The sequence below is a fragment of the Rhinoderma darwinii genome, chromosome 10, assembly GCF_050947455.1.
Source record: "Rhinoderma darwinii isolate aRhiDar2 chromosome 10, aRhiDar2.hap1, whole genome shotgun sequence".
Taxonomy (NCBI): domain Eukaryota; kingdom Metazoa; phylum Chordata; class Amphibia; order Anura; family Rhinodermatidae; genus Rhinoderma; species Rhinoderma darwinii.
In genome coordinates, this window is record NC_134696.1 from 86,932,182 (window position 1) to 86,957,490 (window position 25,309).

At 43.0% G+C, this 25,309-nt stretch overlaps 1 protein-coding gene across 3 annotated transcripts in view; it reads left to right on the forward strand.

The window, feature by feature from the left end:
* The first annotated feature begins 287 nt into the window (after nucleotides 1-287).
* LOC142661536 (Golgi-associated RAB2 interactor protein 6-like) overlaps nucleotides 288-25,309 on the forward strand; it is a 30,439-nt gene continuing 5,417 nt past the window's right edge. For 2 of the 3 annotated variants that reach the window (XM_075838948.1, XM_075838949.1), the window contains exons 1-2: nucleotides 288-363; nucleotides 5,958-6,128. In XM_075838948.1, the coding sequence (XP_075695063.1) occupies nucleotides 5,976-6,128 (153 nt within the window). In that variant the 5' untranslated portion in view covers nucleotides 288-363; nucleotides 5,958-5,975. Of the gene's footprint in view, nucleotides 364-516; nucleotides 621-5,957; nucleotides 6,129-25,309 lie in introns of those variants that run through there. The other variant, XM_075838950.1, reaches the window with a different exon arrangement.

Sequence of the window (25,309 nt, forward strand, 5' to 3'; positions counted from 1 at the left end):
GGCTGTGGGAAATCCTATTCCCCTATAAAATTTATTTCTCCTGCTTGTAACTTAAGCATAAAAAAAAAACAATCATTGGCCTGATTTCTTATTGGATTACTGGGCACTCCGGACGATCAGGTTCCTGATTACTGCAGTATAATTTTATACAGTTCCTCCATTTACAATCAGAATATTGGCCCTTTACAGTAATGATAAAATCGTCCATCGCCTGCTCTTGCCTTGCCTTATGATGTCACAATAAGAGGATGGAGTCTTCTGGGCGCAGTGTCACTCGGTGTCAGTATTGAGGTTCGATATCCAGTGAATACTGAGTCTTTTACCTTGTGCTAGAAAGTGATATTTGGAAGTTGTTATAGACAGGTAAGTGGAGAAAGTAGAAGTCACATCCAAACTTGATTCTTTGGGTTTTTATTTTCTATCACTGGTAAAACCTTCCTCTACCTCTAGGTGGCAGAATGGTGTAGAGAGTCTACCTTCACATGTCCAGCCATACTCTGCCTGTTACGACTGTGTACACACATGGGGTTTATTCACATGGCAGATTTGGGGACTCATGTTACCTTTTTTTTGCTTCCTAAGATTGAGAGTATGAGAACCTGCATGTATTGTTATAAAATGTAAGTGGTCTAGTGAAAGCATTGTCAAATAGTTTTATGTCAGCCACAATAAATTTAAAGGGGAATTTCATGTAAAATCTCTGCCATGTCTAAATAGAGGTTAGTTGTATTTTATTGTAGTTGACATATCCATTTATGCTGCGTGTTCTGTGCAGACATGCTGCGTGTGTGGCCAGGGGCGTAACTAGGAAAGACTGGGCCCCCCCTCCCCCTTGTAGATAGTGCCTTTTTACAGCCCCCCCTGTAGACTGTATGGTGTTATCTACAGAGGGGGACTGTGTGGCGTTATCTACAGAGGGGGACTGTGTGTCGCTATCTACAGGGGGTGCTGTGTGGCGTTATCTACAGGGGGACTGTATGGCGTTATCTACAGGGGGGACTGTATGGCGTTATCTACAGGGGGACTGTATGGCGTTATCTACAGGGGGACTGTATGGCGTTATCTACAGAGGGGGCTGTATGGCGCTAACGCCATACAGCCCCCACTGTAGAGAACGCCATACAGCCCCCACTGTAGAGAACGCCATACAGCCCCCACTGTAGAGAACGCCATACAAGTGCCCCCCTCTGCAGGGAACGCCATACAGCCCCCCCTGCAGGGAACGGCATACAGCGCCCCCTCCCTCTGCAGGGAACACCATACAGCCCCCCCCAAAAATGCGACTTATAGTGTGTCCTACAAATAACATGCATCCCCTATCCACAGCGAAGTTCTCCATGACTAACCTCTGACTTCCGGCGTCTGCGCAGCTCAATAAAAATGAAAGGAGCGCTGGTCACGCATGCGCACAAGCGCGACCGGCGCTCCATTCATTTCTACGGAGCTGCCGACACAGACCCCGGAAGTCCGAGGTTTGTGATGGAGAACTTCAGGGGACTTTCAGTCCCCCGTTCTCCCCATCGCTGCCAGCTATCACACATGTATCCCCTATCCTGTGGATAGGGGATACATGTCTTGTTTAACGGCAGAGCGGGGAGATACCTCCCTGCTCTGCCGTAGTGTTCAGTGGCGTCCCACTGTAGCCGCCATAGCGGCTGCTAGCGGAGCCTCCGGCCATGGTGGGGGCCCGTGCCGGCGTGCGACACGGGCCCCGTAGCAGTCGCTACTGCTGCTACGGCGGTAGTTACGCCACTGTGTGTGGCCCATAGACTTCAATGGGGAGCATAAATTCTGAAACCTATTTTGTATAGTTGCAGTTTGTACAGCGTCTATGCAGCGGAAATGCAGTACAAACCGCTGGAAATCCTCAGGTTACACATTTACTTAGTATAAGGCTGTGTTCACACTGAGTTTTTTTGCAGGCGGAATTTCTGCCTCAATTCCATTTGGAAGTTTGAGGCAGATTTTCCTCTCCCTGCACGCCGATTTTCGCGGCTTTTTTCACCTGTGGCCATTGAGCGCCGCGGGCATAAAACGCAGCGAAATACGATTTGATGTCAGAGGCGTAAACGCCCGAAGATAGGGCATAAAACCGTCTCGCGGGAAAAAGACGCCTCCGCCTCCCATTGAAATCAATGGTAGCCATTTTCGGGCCGTTTTTGACGAGTTTTGTGACGCGGTTTCCGCGTCAAACGCATTGTGAACATAGCCTTAGTGTTAAACATTAATAGCAATGTTCACACAGGGCGGATACGCTGCGTAAAAGCGCACAGCATATTCGCCCTGGTCGCCACAGGGAATTCTGGCTGGAAAACCGCACCAAAATGTGGTGCAGTTTTTCAGCTGGAATGTGTGTGTGTGTATATATATATATATATATATATATATATATTATCATGGCGATGCGTCCCTCTGACATTCTGCAGCCCTGAGATGACGTTCCATTCCATGTGACCGCTGCAGCGACCGCGGCATTTAACTTGTTTACAGAGGGAGATGCGCTCCCTCTGTCACCCATCGGCGGGCCGCAAATGCAATCGCGGGTCTCCGATGGGGTGTCATGGCAGCCGGGGGCTCAATAAAAGCCCCCAGGTCTGCCCTGGACATATGCCTGTTAGGACGCGCCGGAGGCACATCCTAACAGATTGCCTGTCAGATTTACACTGACAGGCAATAATGCTCTGGTATACGAAGTATACCAGAGCATTATAGCAGCGATCGGAAGATCACACAGTAAAGTCCCCTAGTGGGACTAGTGAAATAAGTAATACATGTGAAATAAAGATTATTAATAAAAATGACAGTAAAAAAATAAATCAATTTTTTTCCATAAAAAGTGGTTTTATTTAGTAAAAGTGTAAAAAATAAATAAAAGTACAAATATATGGTATCACCGCGACCTTAACCCCTTAGTGACCAGCCCATTTTAGGCCTTAATGACCAAGCTATTTTATTCGTTTTTCTATAGTCGCATTCAAAGAGCTATAACGTTTTTATTTTTTCGTCTACATAGCTGTATGAGGACTTGTTTTTTGCGGGATTAGTTGTGCTTTTTAATAGCACCATTTTTGGGTACATATAATTTTTATATTAACTTTTATTAACCTTTTTGGGGGTTAAAAACCTGAAATTCCGCCATTGTTCTATGCGTTTTTAAATTGACGCCGTTCACTGTGCGACGTAATTAACATGTGACCTTTATTCTATGGGTCGGTACGATTACGGCGATACCACATATGTGGAGGTTTTTTTATGTTTTACGACTTTTGCACAATAAAAACACTTTTGAACTAAAATTATTTGTTTTTGCATCGTCGCTTTCCAAGAGCCGTAATTTTTTTATTTTTCCATCAATGTAGTGATTTTTTTGGCTTGTTTTCTGCGGGACAAGACGTAGTTTTGAATGGTACTGTTTTGGGGTACATGGGACTTATTGATTCATTTTTATTATGACTTTTTTGGGGGGCAATGGAAAAAAATTGCAATTTCGCCATAGTTTTTGGCGTTTTTTTTTTACGGTGCTCACTTTGCGGTTTAAATTACATATTAAATTTATTAATGGAGTCATTACGGTCGCGGCGATACCACATATGTGTACTTTTTTTTTTTTTTTTTACACTTTTACTAAATAAAACCACTTTTTATGGAAAAAAATTGTTTTATTTATTTTTTTACTGTACTTTTTATTAATAATCTTTATTTCACTTTGATGACTGATTTTATTAGTCCCACTAGGGGACTTTATTGTGCGATGTTCCGATCGCTGCTATAATGCTCTGGTATACTTCGTATACCAGAGCATTATTGCCTGTCAGTGTAAATCTGACAGGCAATCTGTTAGGACGTGCCTCCGGCGCGTCCTAACAGGCATATGTCCAGGGCAGACCTGGGGGCTTTTATCAGTCCCCCGGCTGCCATGACACCCCATCGGAGACCCGCGATTGCATTCGCGGGCCGCCGATGGGTGACAGAGGGAGCGCACTCCCTCTGTAAACAAAGTTAAATGCCGCGGTCGCTATTGACGGCGGCATTTAACGGGTTAAACGGCCGCGATCGAAGTAAACTTCGATCGCGGGCGTTGGAGCAGGAGCTCAGCTGTCATCAGACAGCAGAGCCCCGGCTCCTGCCTGCACGGGAGACCCGTTCAGGACTTAGACTAGGCTGACGTGAAAAGGCGTCAGCCTAGCCTAAAGCCCAGTAGTGAATCACGTAAAAAGGCGCATTAGTGGTCACTAAGGGGTTAATTACTCCATTAGTAAAGTTCATATGTAATTTAAACCGCAAAGTGAACACCGTAAAAAAAACGCAAAAAACAATGGTGAAATTGCACGTTTTTTCCATTGCCCCCCAAAAAAGTGATAATAAAAATGAATCAATAAGTCCCATGTACCCCAAAACAGTACCATTCAAAACTACGTCTTGTCCCGCAGACAACAAGCCCAAAAAATCACTACATTGATGGAAAAATAGAAAAGTTACGGCTCTTCGAACGCGACGATGCAAAAACAAATAATTTTAGTTCAAAAGTGTTTTTATTGTGCAAAAGTCGTAAAACATAAAAAACCTCTACATATGTGGTATCGCCGTAATCGTACCGACCCATAGAATAAAAGTAACATGTTATTTATGCCGCACAGTGAACGGCGTCAATTAAAAAACGCATAGAACAATGGCGGAATTTCAGTTTTTTTTTATAATCCCCCCCCCCCAAAAAAGTTAATAAAAAAATTATATATACCCAAAAATGGTGCTATTAAAAAGTACAACTAATCCCGCAAAAAACAAGTCCTCATACAGCTATGTAGACGAAAAAATAAAAACGTTATAGCTCTTTGAATGCGACTATAGAAAAACTAATAAAATAGTTTTGTCATTAGGGCCTAAAATGGGCTGGTCACTAAGGGGTTAAGTAAGTTTTCGCTATGTGTGAACTTACCCAGAATCTGCAGGTAAAACCGCTGCTGGAGAAACCGCAGCGTTTCCACAGAAATATGCGCAGCAATAAATGCTCTGTGATTGAATTACTTGTGTTTTTTTTTGACATTTTGCTGCAGAAAATCTGCAGTGTATCCGACCTGTGTGAATATACCCTTAGAACAGAGCTCTCATGTGTGATTACTGCTCCGCTACATTGTCGTCTATGGGAGTCACAAATCCACCTCCTTTCTGATGACATCACAGGCAAATTTTTATGGCAAAGAAACGCACCAATCCGGTTTTTGCATTTGACCTCCGGTTTTACCATGGCTTTGGGGCCGGCCTTTTCGTGGATAATTTCTCTTTTAAAAATGTCAGACCACGTTTAGTCAACAATTCAGTTTTGAGTGCTGGACGTAAAGCACAAGCCGTGAGGAGAGAGGACCTGGTGTTAGTACTTAGAGGTGATATTCTGACATTAGCGCTACTTTTGCCTACTGTTGGGTTACTAGGTACTCCGCACTATCTGGTTCCATGTAGTATGATTATATACAGTTCCTCCATTTAGAATCCCTCGGGTGCTGCCAGCGCTTCACCACACTGTGCCATCCACTAGGCCCCCGACATTCACCGCTCCACTGATGTTGTACAGACATTTTATTACTTGCTGATTTAGACTGTTACTCCATAAGCTGGGTCTGAATTAAAAGGTGTCTCGCGCTTTAACACAACTGTGCCCTAGAGGTTAGAATTGGGATGTGGGTGTGCGTTATCGGTTGACCTCTGTATATACACCTTGTAGACACCTCATCCATGAAATGTCGTTTCTATTATACTTCCTATTAGACCCGCTGGACGTGTTCTTACACGTCGGGTATTGGGCTCGTATTCATATTAGGATATTGCTCACAATGCGATTCTATAATGTATTAAAATGGAACTATAGATGAAGCTTCACGGTTTAGATCCGGCCATGTTACATTGCAGCTCACACACTTGTTGTCCACGTTTTATATTGTTCTTATTAATTTTATTTTCAGCTCACTTTTCCCGAAGCCATGTTGAGCTTCCTGAAGGAATGCCTACAACTGGCATGTGGGAGATCTGCCGAACCTGCAGGAAAATATGTAGGGCCTCTGCATAAACTGATGACTGATGGCGACTACAACCTGTCCGGTTTCGCCCCACTGATTGAAGGAGGATTTATTGAGGTAATATGGACAGAGAATTAAGACTGAGCGGATTCTCTGGGGCTCTTCATCGCTGGCTGTTTGCACGTATGCTGTACCCCATTACACCCACTTACATTACCCGTCATTCATTGACACTTTGACACAAACTATTAGTCCCTGTCATACTCGATCACTCATTGTCACACTGGCATTCATGGCTGCGCCCAAATACATTGTCCATTATACAAATACTCCAAAAGTTTTGGAATTGTGGATGTCACAGGATTGATAGATATGTTGATGATATGCAAATGATAAAAACATAGGAACAAAATATTCCAAACATCTTGATTTATTCAGTATAGAGTATAAGCCGTACACAGAAATACACGCGCTTACACGCCTTGTCATGCTATCAGTCAGGTTATTAATGGTTGTCTGAGGAATGTTATGCCACGCTGAATGCACTTGGGCACACAAATCAAGATTGGCTGCTGGCAGCTCCTTTTACAATTGTCAACCAATGTTGTCCCAGATGTGCTCGATGGGAGACAAGTCCGGAGATGCTGCAGGCCATGGTAGCACGTTTAGGCCACGCAGGCTGCTCACAGTAGCACGAGCAACATGCGGCCTGTCATCCTGTTGAAAAACATCTTCTGGGATACTTTGGAGAAATGGCCGTACCACTGGTTTCATGACTAAATCAATGTAACCGCGAGCTGTTATTGTACCTAAAATGTAGACTAGAGGTGTCCGGCTACTGTACATTGTCAGCCCACACCATAATCCTGGGAGTAGGACCAGTGTGACGTTCCCTTGTGAAGGCCTCTTCATGGCGTTGCCCATGTGGTCTCCAGGCCAATCTTCAGCTATCATTGCGTCCGAGACAAAAGCGGGGCTTATCGCTGAACTGGATAGATCTCCGCTCCAGCCTCCATTGCCGGCTTGATGTGCACCATGATAGCTTTAGAGAACAGTGGCGTGTAGTCAATGGAACACCTGTAGCTGGACATCTGGCTCGTAGCCCAAAGTCGTGCAAACGCTTTCTGATGGTTTGTGTCGACATCAGTTGCTGCCCTAGGCTTGGGATGTGATGTTTAATTTCACTTGCAGTACAGAATGGATCACACATTCTTCCAATTAGATCCATCGGTGCAGAGGTTCGCCTCCGCGCACTTCTTGCGGTCATTCCCGTTCGTCGTTGTTCTTCCAACATCCGGGACACGCAATGTAGAACAGTGCTGACTGACATCACAGCCTAGGCGCGTAGCGATCTGCCGGAGTGATAAACCAAGGTCTCTCCATTCAAGGATTCTGTCCCTCTCAGTTTGCGACAAGTAGCGATAACTGGGACGTCGACGAACAGGAGGCATCGCACAATCATCCCACACCACTTAATCCAATTTTTGAGATTTGGTGCTGGAAAATTTCATCATTAGCGACACCTGCTACTTCTCGACTTGCATAAACTTACGGCTTGTCCTTGGTGTTGGAATTTCAATGTTGAGTGTATATTGGGAAGTAAAAGAGAGACGCAAGTGTGCCTGACCTTTGTAATATAGAATGTGGATAGATAGATGAATTAGATGGATGTGTAGTAGATCGATGTGAGGTAGATAGAGTTGTGGTATAAACAGCATGAATTTAGTCTATCAAATTTTCAGATAATAATAGACAGATGACGGACAGATAGATATTAGAAAATAGATGGGTATTAGATGGCTGGATGATATTAGATATCTATTAGAAAGACAGATATAAGAGTGAAATACATAATACGATTAATAGACATAGATCATATAGAAAGATAGATAGGGATGAGATCAAAATTAACAGATAGATATAGATAAGGCTAAATAAGTTCCCACTACCGTACTATCAGTTTACCTCTCTTCCGTCAGAGGAAGAGAGGATTGATGCATTAAACGGAAAGCAGCGGTTCTGTTAGTTACCATTGATTTCAATGGTAATTCTTTTGTATCAGTTGCTTTCCATGAGTCTCCGTTTGCTAAGTTTCTGTTTTTTTGGAACGGAAAGAAAAGTGCAGTCTGCAGAATTTTTGTTTCCATTCGAGAAAACGAAAACCTAGCGAACATAGACAAACGAAAAGCAAATCATACAAAAGAATTACCATTGAAATCAATTGGTACCATTGGTAATTCTAACGGAACCATTGCTTTCCGTTTAATGGATCTTATTCGCCTGGCGCCCGCTACACGTGTTTGCCTTTTGGAGGTGCTGCTACTTCTTCCTATATAAGAAAGAAAGATCGATAAATAAAGAAAAAGATAATAAAAATAAATAGATCTGAGATAGATCGATATTAGATAAGGGAGAGTGAGATAGATAATACGATAAATAGACGTATATCATATAATAAGATAGATATTAACCCCTTCCCGCTGCAGCCACTTTTGACCTTCCTGACAGAGCCTTATTTTTCAAATCTAACATGTTAATTTATGTGCTAGTAACTTGGGTATGCTTTTACCTATCCAAGCAATTCTGAGTGTTTTCTCTGGACATATTGGACTTTATGTTACTGGTAAAATCTGGTCGATACGCTTGGTATTTGATAGTAAAAACCACAAAAATTTTGCAAAAAATTAAAAAAATTAGCTTTTCTATAAATTTAAATGTATCTGCTTGTAAGACAGGCAGTTATACCACACAAATAGTTGCTAATTAACACTTCCCATATGTGTATTTTAGATTGGCATCGTTTTTTTTGAACATCCTTTTATTTTTCTGGGACGTTACAAGGCTTAGAACTTTAGCAGAAATTTGTCACGTTTTCAAGAAAATTTCAAAAGGCTATTTTTACAGGGGCCAGTTATACTTATTTGCCTTTAGTCACAAGAAAGCTGTGAAAGGTTTCTGTTGCACTTCCTTCCACTTCTCTTTGCAACACAGGCAACCCTATACCTGACCACGAGTTGTTTTCACAATTCTATGCTTGTTCTCTGTTCTAAAATTTTGTTTTCTGATACTGCACATGTATACGATTTTATTTTCTTCTTTTTAGAATGTATAGTGTCACATACTGTCAGAATGTATACTGTCCATAGTGGTCACACACCAATGCATTACCTTACAGGGGCTAGGGAGTGGCCTGGCGGGGATGATATGCCAATTGTCTTATCCTATTATAAATATCGATTTCTATCTTCATGTCTAATTTAAAATTACTAAGCTGGAATGTTAGAGGTATGGGTAACCCAAAAAAAGGATTTCTCTCCTCCTATGTGCGAAGAACTGCGACCACAGATACCGTGTCTTCAAGAGACTCATTTGACTTCTGATACTACTAAGGGCCAGTTCACACTGAGTTTTTTGACACATTATTTGACGCGGGAACCGTGTCAAAAAACGTTCGAAAATGCCTCCCATTGATTTCAATGGGAGGCGGAGGCGTTTTTTTCCCCCGCGGGTGGAATAACCGTCTCGCGGGGAAAAATAAGCGACATGCCCTATCTTCGGGCGTTTACGTCTCTGACCTCCCATTGACATCAATGGGAGGCAGAGAAAGCGTATTTCACAGCGTTTTTTGCCCGTAGCACTCAATGGCCGTAGGCAAGAAACGCAGAAAAATACACGGCAAACGGCGTGCAGGCAGAGCAAAATCTGCCTCAAAATTCCAGACGGAATTTTGAGACAGAACTTTCTGCCTGAAAAAAACTCTGTGTGAACATAGCTTTAGAATCTGCCTAAACCATGGGTGCAGTGGTCTGGTCACTCCACTCATACGTCTTTCTCTAGAGGGGTATCGCTGCTGGTCCATAGGAATTTGAGGTGGGAAACTACTCAAGTTCAAATAGATCCTGACGGTAGATATGTATTTACCCATGCATGTGTCAACTGTGTCCCATATGTTATTATGCCCTCTTTGCGGTTCAGCACACTGAGGTAAGGGTTCTATGTATGGGAGACTGTAACATGATTTTGGACCCAATGTTAGATAGATTGCAGGTTAATCCGGTCCCTAGGGATATCCCATTCAAGCTAACAACTTTGCAAAAATTCTTTGATGAGTTGGGTTGGATGGACCTTTGGAGGCATAGACACATTACCAATAGAGTGTATTCCTGTCATTCAGCTGGTAGAGACTCTTTCCTGCATAGATTATGCTTTCGGTATGGCCTCATCTTCCGTAGCGGTCATAGATATTTATTATGATGTGAGGGGGTTATCTGACAATTCACCATTGTGTATAGAACTAAAATTTTCCAGCATTGGATCTGTGTGCAGCTGGAGGGTCCATCCCCTCTGGCTTAAGCTTATTGAGGAGCAGGATGGGATACCTGACCAGCTTAATACTTTCCTCGACCTTCATTTGGTCGACACTAGTCCTGCCTTACTTTGGGATACACTGAGAGGGTATTTGCAAGGATGCCTTAGGCCCACAATATCCTTCATTAAGAGGGAATCTGCTAGACATGAAGAGAGCCTGGCCAGGGACTGTATGAATACTGAAAGGGAGTTCATTACACATCCCACATTGACCAACAAACAGGCATGGCTTCAGGCAGGATGCCAGTATCTCACGCATTTACATGAAAAGGCCCAGAGGAAATAGTTTTTTACTAAAAAAAACAACGAATTTTGCGCTAGGTAGCCAGTAAAGTAAGCTCCTGGCTCATATTGTCCACCAAAATGCCTCCTCACCGGGCTGTCCTTCAGATAGCTTCTGATCAGAGGGACATCCTTATCGAAAATGCTCAATTCTACCAACTGCTATACTCTATTCGATTTGCTAGTAGTCAGGCCAATATGACAACATATCTAGACACTATTAACTTCCCACATTTAACGATGGAGGACCGACAACTACTAGAAGCAGACTTCACTTTGGTGGATATAGAAAGGGCAATTTCTGATATGGCCAAGGGGAAGTCAGCAGTCCCTTATGGCATCGCTGTAGAAGTGTACTCCAGATAATATGGGAATTTGGGCCAACCCCTCCTTAAGATGTTTCAACATGCCCTGTACACTAATACACTCCCTGATTCCCTATATGATGCTACTGTTGTGGTGTTTTTGAAATTGGGTAAGGATCCCATAGAATGTGGGTCGTATCGACCCATATCACTGCTAAATGTCGACTATAAGATTCTGACAAAAGTACTGGCTAATTGCCTAAACTCCGTTATTCTTCATATAATCAATTCAGATCAGTCTGGATTTATGTCAGGCAAAAGCACCACAGACAACATACGGAGAGTTCAGGTGGTTTCTCAAGTCAATGTGCCCAGGGGGGAGAGATGGGCACTGGCATCGCTCAATGCTGACAAGGCCTTTGACTCGGTGTGGAGTGGCCATACCTGTTGGAGATACTAAGTTGCTTTGGTTTAAGCCCTCGATTTATTCAGTGGGTGTCTTTATTATATAAGAAGTCTAGAGCCAATATCTTATTAAACGGTCAATGCTCAAGCTTCTTTGCTTTGGGCAGGGGTACTCGTCAGGTACCTCTTTGGGTAGCAGGGAGGACAGATATGCTATATATGCTGATGATTTAGTACTATTTAATGCATATCCTGAGGTATCATTGCCAAGGGCTATTCATATGTTAGATGACTTTGGTTCGTTCTCAGGCCTTCAAACTATTTGGAGCAAATCAACTCTCATGCTGTTATGGGACGCCTGATGGGCAGATATACACTACAACCTGCCAGTAGTGATGGAATTCAAATAGGTAGGTATTATCATCACCAAAATAGCCACTCAGTCCCATGAGAAAATACCTATCCCTTTTCTTAAATATATTGACTCCAAATGTAAGGTGTGGGGAACACTTCCATTTGTCTGTGCCGGGTCGTATAAACTTAGTAAAGATGATTTTGCTCCCCAAGGGCATATACCTATTAGAACATGCTGCTGGTCCTATTCCTAAATCTTTCTCCACTAAACTACAATCTGCTCTTACCTCTTTCATACGGGGAAATTCTAGGCACAAACTGAGCATAGCCATTTTACAGAGGCCTAAACTTCAGGAGGGAATGGCCCTTTCAGACTTTTACATATATTATCTGGCAGGGAAATTTCGTTATCTACGTTCCTGGACACAGACACTTATACCATCCTCTGTGGAATACTATCTAGCCTTCCAGTTAGATATTACTAAGTTATGGCCAGTATTCGAGCAGCCAACTCTTTCCACGTCGCATGCTCCCTCTACATAAGTTGACAACCCAGGTGTGACGCTCAGCCAAGGTGTGACCCAATATACTGCCCTACCTTCCATGGCACCGTTGTGGCATAATTCATTGTTTCCACGTCTTGTTGCACTGGAGGACGTTACCTTCTGGGTATCACATGGTGTTAGGAGAAAGATGTATATGCAAATGACACTCCGAAATCTTTAACCTGTCTCGCACATCGTTTTACAGGTATCTGTAGCTTCGCCTCTAGAGTCAATTTCCAAATAATGCATGTCCTATTTCAGACTACCCTTTAATTGGCATTTTTACCTTACAAGGTCCACGTGGCCTTATTTCAGCCTTATAAACTCCCCTCCTAGGAACCAAACTCGACTCCACACAACTAGCCGTAGAAGACAAATAGAAATCACAAATTCCTGGTCTGTCTGCGGAAGACTGGAAAAACGCCTTAGAATCCCCAATGCATGTCTCTCCGGCAATAAATAACCGTATGACGCAGCTATACTTCGTCCACCAATGCTATTCATCCCCAGTCCGTATTCACAAAATGGGACGAATTCATCATGATAGGTGTCATCGATGTGACAGACCTCGTGCTGATTAATGGCACATGGTGCGGGAGTGCTCAGACTTTAGTTATTTTTGGTCTGATGTAAATTCTTTATTATCCAGGATCTTTATGATTCTGGTACCACATATTCCCCAAGTGTGCCTATTGGGTATCCTAGCTGAATCCTCATGGTCACATCATATGTTAATTTTTCTACGAGTCATTATTTTTTGCTAGGAAAGAAATAGCGATTAGATGGATGGGAGATCATTCTTCTTCTGTCCATCAGTGGAAAAAACTAGTTAATACTGCAATTCCATTCATGAAGGTGGTATATAGGAACAGAGGTTGTCTAAAGAAATGTGTGAAGATCTGGGGTCTGTGGTGCAAGTCGCCGTTGACTCTCTTCTCCTCTGAATATTTGAGAGCTTAGGCTGCAGGTATAATTTGATATGTACATACACTGTGCCATGCTCCGTACTACTTGAATACTTCTTAAAAACTTGGTATTTTCCTGTTTCAGCCTATAACCTATGTCTTACTTTATTGTGATCACTTACATTTTCTACTATGATTATCACATGTGCAGAAATGTTTGCAATGTTTGTTGTATTACTCTATATATTGTTTTGTTTTTTTTAAACTCGTTTTATTGAAGGAGATACATAAACACCATGATAAAAGACATTTCTGGGCCCCCGCACAGCGGACATGCCCCGCATTAATACAAAAGTGCGTGTTACAATATCATGTCAGCAATGCATGGCATTACAATCAATCTCAATTTAAACAGGAAATAAACTAGAACATAGTATATAAACCTTTCACAATCGTTCGTAGTGCACGATGTTCCATATTTTCTCAGAACAATCATATATTACCATATGCAGAATTCAGAGAGCCAGCAAATCCCGATTCCTTCCAAGAGACCCGAGGTATCTATAATGTCGCATCCCATCTTGAACTATAAATTACCCAGACAGATAGGAGAGGCAACCTCTCTCCTCCCCTTCTACAAAGCACCTTAAGTAGGGACTGCTCTAAAAGCCATAGATAAAGCATTGTTGGAGTAGGATGTGAGCTCAGAATTACACCACTGATCCCACACCCGATGAAATTTATCAGGGCATCTTCTGTTAACATAAACAATTCGTTCATAGGGTATCATAGAATTAATCAGTTCTATCCACATAGATTTAGTAGGAGTACGAGGATTCATCCATCTAATAGCAATAGCCTTCCTAGCCATAAATAACGTCTCCCGAAGGCACGTACGTGTTGGATTAGGATACATCCCATCCTCCACCAATCCGAATAAGCAAACTCTTGGTTCCAGTCTAACTGGGACCTCCAATACCCGGGATAACAGGTCAGTAACTTCAGTCCAGAAAACTTGAAGTAGAGGGCATTCCCATATCATGTGATGAAAATCAGCCGGTTCATGGCGACACCTGTGACAACTGGGATTAGGCCGTCTACCCATTTTATAAAGACGGACCGGGGTAAGATAACTCTGGTGTATGATGTAGAGCTGTATAAGCTTATTGTTAATAGCAGGAGAAACAAATCTATGTGACTCTAACAGATCCAATCTGGAGTCCTCATCTAGGGATGGGATCAAGGTCTGCCACCTGTCCATTGCTGGGAAAGCTGCTTTATTTGCCTTCGCATGTATAAGGTAAGAATAGATGGATGAAATTAACCCTCCGGGGCCCTGTGATCTAATGACCCCAATCAAGGGATAGGTGGAAATAGGTGTTACTCTTCCCCTATACTGAGCCAGCAGTGAATGGCGCAATTGTAAATACTTATAGAAAGCTTGTCTTGGAGCTTGATAAGTTTCCTCAACTTGAGTAAAGGACAGCATCACATTATTCACAAATAAATCTCCCACCGTCTTCACCCCCAGTGTCGACCAAAATGTATCATCCTGTGAGGGGAGTAACTGATCTAGTGCCGCATTCTGCCATAGGGGTGTTTCCGCTATTATTTGGTCCTCTCCTGAGATCTTAAGTGCCGCCGACCAGACATTGCGAGCAACCTTATGTATCGGTAAAGATTTCCTACTAAGGGGAAGTGAGGGTTCTAGTACAGGCCAGAGTTTAGGAATATCCAAATAGTTTGCCAGACATAGTTCCATTCCCTCTGGTACGTCAGGTGACACCCAGGCGGCCATATATTTGAGCTGGCCCGCCAGATAATATAAATATATATCAGAGAGGGCCATTCCCCCTAAATCTCTGGGTCGTTGCAATTTTGCTAGCTGTAACTTAGATCTAGAAGATCCCCATATGAATTTAATTAACTGCGATTCTATTTCCTGGAAAAATGACTTTGGAATATATACAAATATGTGTTGCAGAATATAAAGACATTTAGGCTGAACCACCATTTTGATAAGGTTGATACGTCCTGCTGTGGATAGAGGTAGTCCCGACCAAATCTTAAATTTATCTCGAAACATCGGAATTAGGGGAGCAACATTTGCCTGTACCATGTCAGCGTCTAATCTCGTAATTTGAATTCCCAAATACTTAAAACTAGAAACCACTCTCAAGCCCCCTACCAATGAGCCCACCATAACATTTCTGCGCGGGGAAAAGTACATCAGACACGACTTGCCCCAATTAATAGACAGTCCAGAGAAGTCTCCAAATCTATCAATTATGGTCATTGCTACATCTAGGGACTCATCAGGGGATGACATGAATAGCAACAGGTCGTCAGCATATAATGCCGCAGAACTTAGGGGTATGCCCCGGTATATCACATCAGATCTAAGTAGAATAGCTAAGGGTTCTACAGCGATTGCAAATAATAGAGGTGAAAGCGGACATCCCTGTCTGGTACCACGAGCCAAATCAAAGTATGGAGAGAGCTGTCCGTTCAAACACACTGCCGCTCTGGGATGTAGGTACAATAAGGAGAACCACTGACAAAACACAGGACCAAATCCAAACCTACGCAGAACATTAAGTAAATATGGCCATTCAATAGAGTCAAAGGCCTTTGCTGCATCCAAAGATGCCAAGGCCCAGTCCGCACCCTGTCGCGATGCAATCTGAGAAACAATCTGGACTCTGCGTAGGTTATCTGACGTACTTCTCCCCTGTATAAACCCAGCTTGGTCAGGGTGAATGATAGAGGGCATAATACCATTAACCCCTTCCCGCTCCTTGACGTACTATTACGTCATGGCAGCTGTATCGTTCGCGCTCCATGCCGTAATAGTACGTCTCGGGAGTAACGGCCGTTTCGGCCGTCCTCCCGACACATACAGGAGCTGTGACGCTGCTGTCTTGTTCAGCAGCTGTCACAGCTCCTACAGCGGGGACCGATCGCTGTGTCCCCGCTGATTAACCCCTTAAAAGCCGCGTTCTATAGAGATCGCGGCTTTTTAGGGGTTAAGCTGCCATCGCCGGCCTGCTACGCGACAGCGGCCGGCGATGGTGACTATGGCAACCGGACACCAAACAATGGCGTCCGGCTATGCCATAGACGGAAGCCTAGTGGGTCCTGACAACGTCAGGACCCACTATGCTTGCTGTCAGTGAGTAGCTGACAGTTCTAATACACTGCACTACGCATGTAGTGCAGTGTATTAGAATAGCGATCAGGGCCTCCTGCCCTCATGTCCCCTAGTGGGACAAAGTAATAAAGTAAAAAAAAAGTAAAAAAAAGATGTTTAAAAATAAGAAAATAAAAGTTTTAAAAGTAATAAAAGTAAAAGTCCCACTTTTTCCCTTATCAGTCATTTATTATTAATAAAAATATATAAACAAACAAATAAACTATACATAATTGGTATCGCCGCGTCCGTAACGGCCTGAACTACAAAATTATTTTGTTATTTATCCCGCACGGTGAACGCCGTAAAAAAAAATAATAATAAACCGTACCACAATCACAATTGTTTGGTCACTTCACCTCCCAAAAAATGGAATAAAAAGAGATCAAAAAGTCGCATGTACCTAAAAATGGTTCTGATCGAAACTACAGTTCGTTACGCAAAAAATAAGTCCTCGCACGGCTTTATTGATTGAAAAATAAAACCGTTATGGCTCTTAGAATAAGGTAACACAAAAAGTGAATGATTGTTTACAAAACATATTTTATTGTGCAAACGCCATAAGACATAAAAAAAAACTATAAACATCTGGTATCGCCGTAATCGTATCGCCCCGCAGAATAAAGTTAATATATCATTTATAGCGCACGGTGAACGCTGTAAAAAAAAAAGTATACAAAAACAATAGTACAGGGTGGGCCATTTATATGGATACACCTAAATAAAATGGGAATGGTTGGTGATATTAACTTCCTGTTTGTGGCACATTAGTATATGGGAGGGGGGAAACTTTTCAAGCTGGGTGTTGACCATGGCGGCCATTTTGAAGTTGGCCATTTTGTATCCAACTTTCGTTTTTTCAATGGGAAGAGGGTCATGTGACACATCAGACTTATTGAGAATTTCACAAGAAAAACAATGGTGTGCTTGGTTTTAACGTTACTTTATTCTTTCATGAGTTATTTACAAGTTTCTGACCACTTATAAAATGTGTTCAAAGTGCTGCCCATTGTGTTGGATTGTCAATGCAACCCTCTTCTCCCACTCTTCACACACTGATAGCAACACCGCAGAAGAAATGCCTCCCGATCTGACCCCCTTAGACTTTTATCTTTGGGGTCATCTGAAGGCAATTGTCTATGCAGTCAAGATACGAGATGTGCAGCAACTGAAACTACGGATACTGGAAGCCTGTGCTAGCATTTCTTCAGCGGAGTTGCTATCAGTGTGTGAAGAGTGGGAGAAGAGGGTTGCATTGACAATCCAACACAATGGGCAGCACTTTGAACACATTTTATAAGTGGTCAGAAACTTGTAAATAACTCATGAAAGAATAAAGTAACGTTAAAACCAAGCACACCATTGTTTTTCTTGTGAAATTCTCGATAAGTTTGATGTGTCACATGACCCTCTTCCCATTGAAAAAACTAAAGTTGGATACAAAATGTCCGACTTCAAAATGGCCGCCATGGTTAACACCCAGCTTGAAAAGTTTCCCCCCTCCCATATACTAATGTGCCACAAACAGGAAGTTAATATCACCAACCATTCCCATTTTATTTAGGTGTATCCATATAAATGGCCCACCCTGTAGAATTGCTGTTTTTTAGTCACCACGCCACCTAAAAATGGAATAAAAACTGATCAAAAAGCCGCATGCACCCCAAGAAAACTACAATGGATTCCTCAAGGGGTCTAGTTTCCAAATTGGGGTCACTTTTGGGGGGTTTCCAATGTTTTGGCACCACAAGACCTCTTCAAACCGGACATGGTGCCTAATAAAAAAGAGGGCTCAAAATCCGCCAGGTGCTCCTTTGCTTCGGAGGCCGGTGCTTCAGTCCATTACCGCCCAAGGGCCACATGTGGGATATTTCTCAAGACTGCAGAATCTGGGCAATACGTATTGAGTTGCGTTTCTCTGATAAATCCTTTTGTGTTATAAAAAAAATGGTATAAAAAGAGTAAATTTCACCTCTACTTTGCTCTAAATTTTTGTGAAACACCTAAAGGGTTCATAAACTTTCTACATGCTGTTGTGAATACTTTGAGGGGTCTAGTTTCTAAAATGGGGTGTTTGATAGGGGTTTCTAATATATGGGCCCCTCAAAGCAACTTCAGAAATGAACTGGAACCTAAAAAAATAAATAAATGAGGCAATACTTCGCTTCTCACATTATACTGATAATGAGCAGTGCCCACTCCGAGATGACCCCAGTTTTGACCGTTTGTATAAACGGAGACCCCTATTAGACCGTTCCAGTGCCCGGTTTTCCCAAGCATACACCCCCGAGAAGTGTTTTTCTATTGATGAGTCCCTGGTACATTTTAAAGGGAGGGTTCAATTCCGCCAGTACCTGCCAGGTAAGAGGGCAAGGTATGGCGTGAAGATGTGTAAGCTGTGAGAGTGCATCAGGGTATACCTACAGGTTTAGGATATATGAAGGAAAGGCCACCCCCAAACCAGACTGCATCCTGGACTACAATAGGTACATGGGAGGGATGGACTTGTCAAATCAAGTCCTGAAGCCCTACAGCGCCATGCGGTGTGGTATAAGAAGCTGGCCGGGCACATCATACAGATGGCTTTGTACAATGCGTACATGCTACGTCGATGTGCAGGCCAGAGGGGAACTTTCCTGGAATTTCAAGATCTAATCTTTAGGGACCAGGAAGGGAGGGCACCCAGTACTTCTGGAAGCGAGGCCACACGCATCGTACCAGGGCAACACTTTCCAGGAGAAGTTCCCCAAACCGGTGGAAAGGGAAAGAGTCAAAAGAGGTGCAGAGTCTGCTATAAGAGGGGGATAAGGAAGAACACAATATACCAATGTGACACGTGTCCCGAAAAACCAGGGCTCTGTATAAAAGATTGTTTTAAAATGTATCATACATCCCTTGATTTTTAATTTACCCTGATGCACTCCGCACAGCTTACCCCCCTCATCTTTCCCTTCTGAGCCCTGCCGTATGCCCAGGCAGCTGATAACAGCCACATGTAGGGTATTGTCGTACCCAGGAGAACCCACATTACAATTTAAGGGGTGTATATCTCCGGTGGCGCATGCTGGGCACACTATATTGGACACTGAAATGGCATATACATATATAAAATTGCAAATCTCACACTGCACCATCTGCTGCGCATTATCTTTTACACAGTACCTGTGGGGTCAAAATGCTCACTACACCTCTAGATGAATGTCTTAAGGGTGTAGTTTTTAAAATGGGGTCACTTCTCGGGGGTTTCAACTGTACTGGTACCTCAGGGGCTTCTGCATACATGACTTAGCACCAGAAAAGCTCCAGTAGGCCAAATGGTGGTCCTTTTCTTCTGAGCCCTCCCATGGGCCCAAACGGCAGTTTATCACCACAAATGGGGTATTGCCGCACTAAGGACAAATTGGGCAACAAAATGGGGTATGTTGTTCCTTGTGAAAATAAGAAATTTTGATCAAAAATGACATCTTATTGGAAAACATATCATTTTTTTCATTTCACAGCCCAATTCAAATAGGTGCTGTGAAAAAACTGTGCGGTCAAAATGATAACAAAAACCATAAATGAATTCCTTGAGGGGTGTAGTTTCCAAAATGGGGTCACTTCTGGTGGGTTTCCATTGCTTTGATACCTCTGGGGCTCTGCAAATGCGACATGGCACCCGAAAACCAATCCAGCAAAATCTGGACTCCAACAAACACATAGCGCTCCTTTCCTTCTGAGCCCTCCCATGGGCCCAAACGGCAGTTTATCACCACAAATGGGGTATTGCCGCACTAAGGACAAATTGGGCAACAAAATGGGGTATGTTGTTCCCTGTGAAAATAAGAAAATTTGATCAAAAATGACATTTTATTGGAAAAAATATCATTTTTTTCATTTCACAGCCCAATTCAAATAGGTGCTGTGAAAAAACTGTGCCGTCAAAATGATAACAAAAACCATAAATGAATTCCTTGAGGGGTGTAATTTCCAAAATGGGGTCACTTCTGGTGGGTTTCCATTGTTTTGATACCTCAACGCCTCTTCAAACCTGGCATGCTGCCTAAAATATATTCTAATAAAAAAGAGGCCTCAAAATGCACTAGGTGCTTCTTTGCTTCTAGGGCTTGTGTTTTAGTCCACGAGCGCACTAGAGCCACATGTGGGACATTTCTAAAAACTGCAGAATCTGGACAATACATATTTAGTAGTGTTTCTCTGGTAAAACCTTCTCTGTTACTAAAAAAAAATTGAATAAAATTGAAATTCAGCAGAAAAAATGAAATTTGCAAATTTCATTTCCACATTGCTTTAATTCCTGTGAAATGCCTGAAGGGTTAAAAAACTTTCTATATGCTGTTTTGAATACTTTGAGGGGTCTAGTTTTTAAAATGGGGTGTTTTATGGGGGTTTCTAATACATAGGCCCCTCAAATCCACTTCAGAACTGAACTGGCACCTTCAAAAAAAGGCTATTGAAATTTTCTTAAGAATATGAGAAATTGCTGTTTATGTTCTAAACCTTGTAACGTCCAAGAAAAATAAAATAATGTTCAAAAAACGATGCCAATCTAAAGTAGACATATGGGAAATGTGAACTAGTAACTATTTTGGGTGGTATAACCGTCTGTTTTTCAAGCAGATGCATTTAAATTCTGAAAAATGCTATTTTTTGTAAATTTTCTCTAAATTTTGCAATTTTTCACAAATAAAGACTGAATATATCGACCAAATTTTACCACGAACATGAAGCCCAAAGTGTCACGAGAAAACAATCTCAGAATCGCTTGGATAGGTTTAAGCATTCCGACGTTATTACCACATAAAGTGAAATATGTCAGATTTGAAAAATGGGCTCTGAGCCTTAAGGCCCAAACTAGGCTGCGTCCTTAAGGGGTTAAGTCTATTTGCCAATACCTTAGTTAAAATTTTATAATCTACGTTAAGTAATGCTATGGGCCTGTAGGAAGAACAGTCCAAGGGATCTTTATCCGGTTTAAGTATCACTACTACTGTGGCCTCATAGAAGGAGTCGGGCAGGGACCCCGCTAACAAGGATTTATGGTAGGTATGAAGGAGTTCTGGGAGTAACTGCTCTTGGTATCTCAAATAAACCTCCAAAGGTATGCCATCCGGCCCGAGGCTTTCCCCTTAGACATATCCTTCACTGCCTCAGTCAGCTCTTCCATCGTGATAATGCCATCAAGTAGGAGACTCTGTTCATTAGTTATAGAGGGGCAGGTGATAGATTCACAATATATCTGCAACTCTTCTGCAGTCTTTGTGGTTCTAGAGACATATAAGTCTTTGTAAAAATCAGAAAATGCAGAAAGTATATCTGACATGGCAGTAAGCCATTAGGGCTTCTAATTTTCAAAATAGCCGGGGAGGGAGTATTCTGATGGATGAGATGTGCTAACAGGCTGCTGGATTGGTTTCCCTGTTCAAAGTACTTCTGGTTTGCAAAGAACATTTTACGCTTGCTTTTTTCCGTCAGATACAACAAATATTGACTTCCCACCCGTAACCAGCTGACCCTATTATTTTCCGATGGGTTCGATACATAAGTGGCTTCTAGTACCCTGCATGAGTTAGCTAGTTCCTGTTCCCTTTTAACCGATTCCTTTTTTATATAAGAAATGGAGGACTGGAGACAGCCCCTCAAGTAGGCTTTTAATGCATCCCAGTAAGCTGAGTGGTTCGTACCATTTTCGTTGCCCTGTGTGTAAATGTGAATTTGGTCAGGAATGCGATCCTGCTGAGTAAATTGAGTTAACCAAAATGGGTGTATTTTCCTACAGATGTGACTTCTTCTCTGGGACATGGTCAATTTTACCATCATAGGGGAGTGATCAGAAAACACCCGGGGTAAATGTTCCACAGATGCGAGCACCGAACACGCCCGCACATTACCGCAAATGTAGTCAATCCGAGACAGTGCATTTCTCCCCGGGGTATAACCGGTATATTCTAGAACATCCGGACACATATACCTCCAAAGATCATGCCATCCCACCTCTTCCAGAAATAGCAATAAAGGGAGGGGTCTAGTTACACCAGGGGCATCTGTCCCCACATCCGGGCGAAATCTGTCCAATGTAGGATTTGCTACAGTATTATAATCTCCCATGCACAGGACCGTAGCTTGGGGATACTCTGATGCAAAGTTGGCTGCTTCATAAAGTACCGCTAGGGACTGTGTCGGGGGAATATAAATACCCAGGATAACAAAAGGATGGCTCTCTATCCATGCATGTACAAAAATATATCACCAATCTGGGTCTTTTTTCATAACTCCTGGCTCCCACCTCAGGGACTTGTGAATTAGTAAGGAAACCCCCCTGGAATATGAGGAGTGCGTGGAGTGTGCTGACCATTGTATCCATGGCTTCCTCATAAATTTAATAGTGTCTGATATTAAATGCGTTTCTTGCAAACATATTATTTGTGGGCCTCCTGCTCTGATCTGAGAGAAGATTTGATTGCGTTTACGTGGCTCTCCCAATCCCCGCACATTCCAAGACATAACACTTAGAGACATCATGCACCGCTTAAAGAACTATCTTTAAAATACAAAAGTAGAAGATTTTAACAAAAAACAACAATAGCAGGAGGGGGAACTCAGTCCCTTTATCAAGAAAATCTTCCGAACTAGGGGAATATATCCCTTCTGAAGCACGGGGGTAGTCTGTGTGGAACTGGAAACTCTGCACAGACTATTGCTGAATCCTCCCCCCTCCAGCGTCTCCAACCCACACAAGACAGGCATACAACCCGTCATATAAGGACCCGCAATAATATGGGGTAACAAGGCTCCCCAGAACGGTCTAGCAACCTGTTCAAGGACATCCCAGTATCCCAATCCATTAACAACAATATAGGCGAGAGTAAAATACAGTGGTTAAAGAGAGTGTACATTCAGTGAGCACATATCAGATATACAGATATTATACCACAAAGCAGCAACCTGGATCGGCGCCAAGAGGAAAGGAAGACAAAAAAAAAAAAGGTTCCAAAAGCAAAACCGCAGCCCCACGAAAGTCACTGAGTCTCCGTGTCCCCGATTCTAGGTGTCGGATAACAAAAGCAGCAATCACGGTCTGGGGTCTGGATTATTTCGGCTGTTCAGCCATTCGTCAGCCTCTCCCGGAGTATTGAAAAAGATAGATTTATCATGATGTACAACTCGGAGCCGTGCTGGGAAGACCATGGAGTATTGAATCTGAAGATCTCTCAACCGTCGTTTAACGCCAACAAATGTAGCCCGAGCTTTCTGGAGCGCTGCAGAGAAATCTGGAAAAATCGTGACCGTAGCGGTGTTGTGAGTGATCTGGCCTTTTTGGCGCGCAGCTCTCAAAATGGCGTCTCTATCCTTGCTGCTGAGTAAACGAACCAACATAGGCCTAGGCATGGCCCCTGGCGGAGGCGGTCTGGCAGGAACGCGATGTGCTCGTTCAACCGCATAAGCCGCAGATAGTGTAGCATCAGGTAGCGTATCTTTGAGCCATTGCTCCATAAATGTCCCTGGGTCCATGCCTTCAGCACGTTCTGGCAGTCCCAGGATACGAACATTATTCCTGCGCATCCTATTCTCGAGATCGTCCGATCTTTGTGCCCATGCATCTGCCGCCCTCTCCAGGGCCCCGATTTGCCGCGCCACAGGGGCAGAATCATCCTCTATTTGCGAGATCCGATTTTCGGTGTCACGAACCCGATCTCTTAGCTTCTGGAGATCCTGACGCATCAATCCAAGGTCCACCTTAATCTCATCTATTTTCCCAGTAAGAGAAGTAGTAGACTCACGTATGGCAGTCAGGAGCTGTGCTGTGACTTGTTTTAGTGATGGTTCCGGCTCCTTATCTCCTTGAGGGTCCGCCTCGTCATGCTGCTGTCCAGGAGTAACGGCGCCATGATGGCTACTTGATCTGGCGAACTCTTTGAGGCGATCAGCGGCCGCCGAATTGCGTGTCTTGCTCATTTTGAGCTCTCCTCTACTATGCCTGCGATTGCCCCAAGTTCAAGGAGTATTTGCGGGAAGTTTTACGGCAGGATTAGTGCAGAAACACTGAAGCCGGGACGGAGCTCTCACAGCATGCGACTGCTCGCGGCGGGAGTCAGCCACGCCCCCCGTACCAACAATCTTTAATCAATAAAACGAGTTAAAAAAAAAAGGGTTCTCCCGGGTATGGCGATGCGTATATATGGAAGTAAACAGCGGTTTGGGCACACTGTAGGGTTCAGAGGGGAGGGAGCGCCATTTGGCTTTTGGAGTGTGGATTTTGCTTGGTAGTTTTGCTGGTATTTCAGTGTATAATGTGGGGGTACATGTAAGCCGGGCAGAGTACATCAGGGCATAATAAGAGGGTGTAATAATGGGGTAAAAAACAATACAATAAAATATCCCATAGATGTGTGTTGCACTGTGAAGCAATCCTTTCTGCACTGGCCAGTGTCGCTCTAATAAATGGCGTCCTTACTTATTCCACTTTTGGTCCACATTCTGCACCTTTGCAGTTTGGGGAATTTTGGTGGGAAAGTGTTGTCCTGGTATAATACGGGCACCCTCGCTTCCAGCAGATATGTTTGGGTCCTATCCTTCCTGGTTCCATATATTTAGGGCCTTGATAAATCGTCTCTTGAAACAGAAGAAATGTTCCCCTCGGGCCTGCACTACTGCATATTTTTTTCTTTCCTGACTTATGGGAGTTTTAACTTTTTCATAGTTGTGGTGGTATAAGTTCTATTTTTTTGCGGGACGAGCTGTAGTTTTTATTGGTAGCATTGCCGGGTACATTGGACTTTCTGAGCACTTTTTAGCCTTCTTTTTTTGATTGGCAAGGTGACCAAAAAATAGCAATTCTGGCACAGTTTTTTATTTTTAGTTTTTTTATACAGTGTTCACCATGCGTTATAAATGACATGGTAACTTTATTCTGTAGTTCATTACGATTCCGGCGATGCCAAAT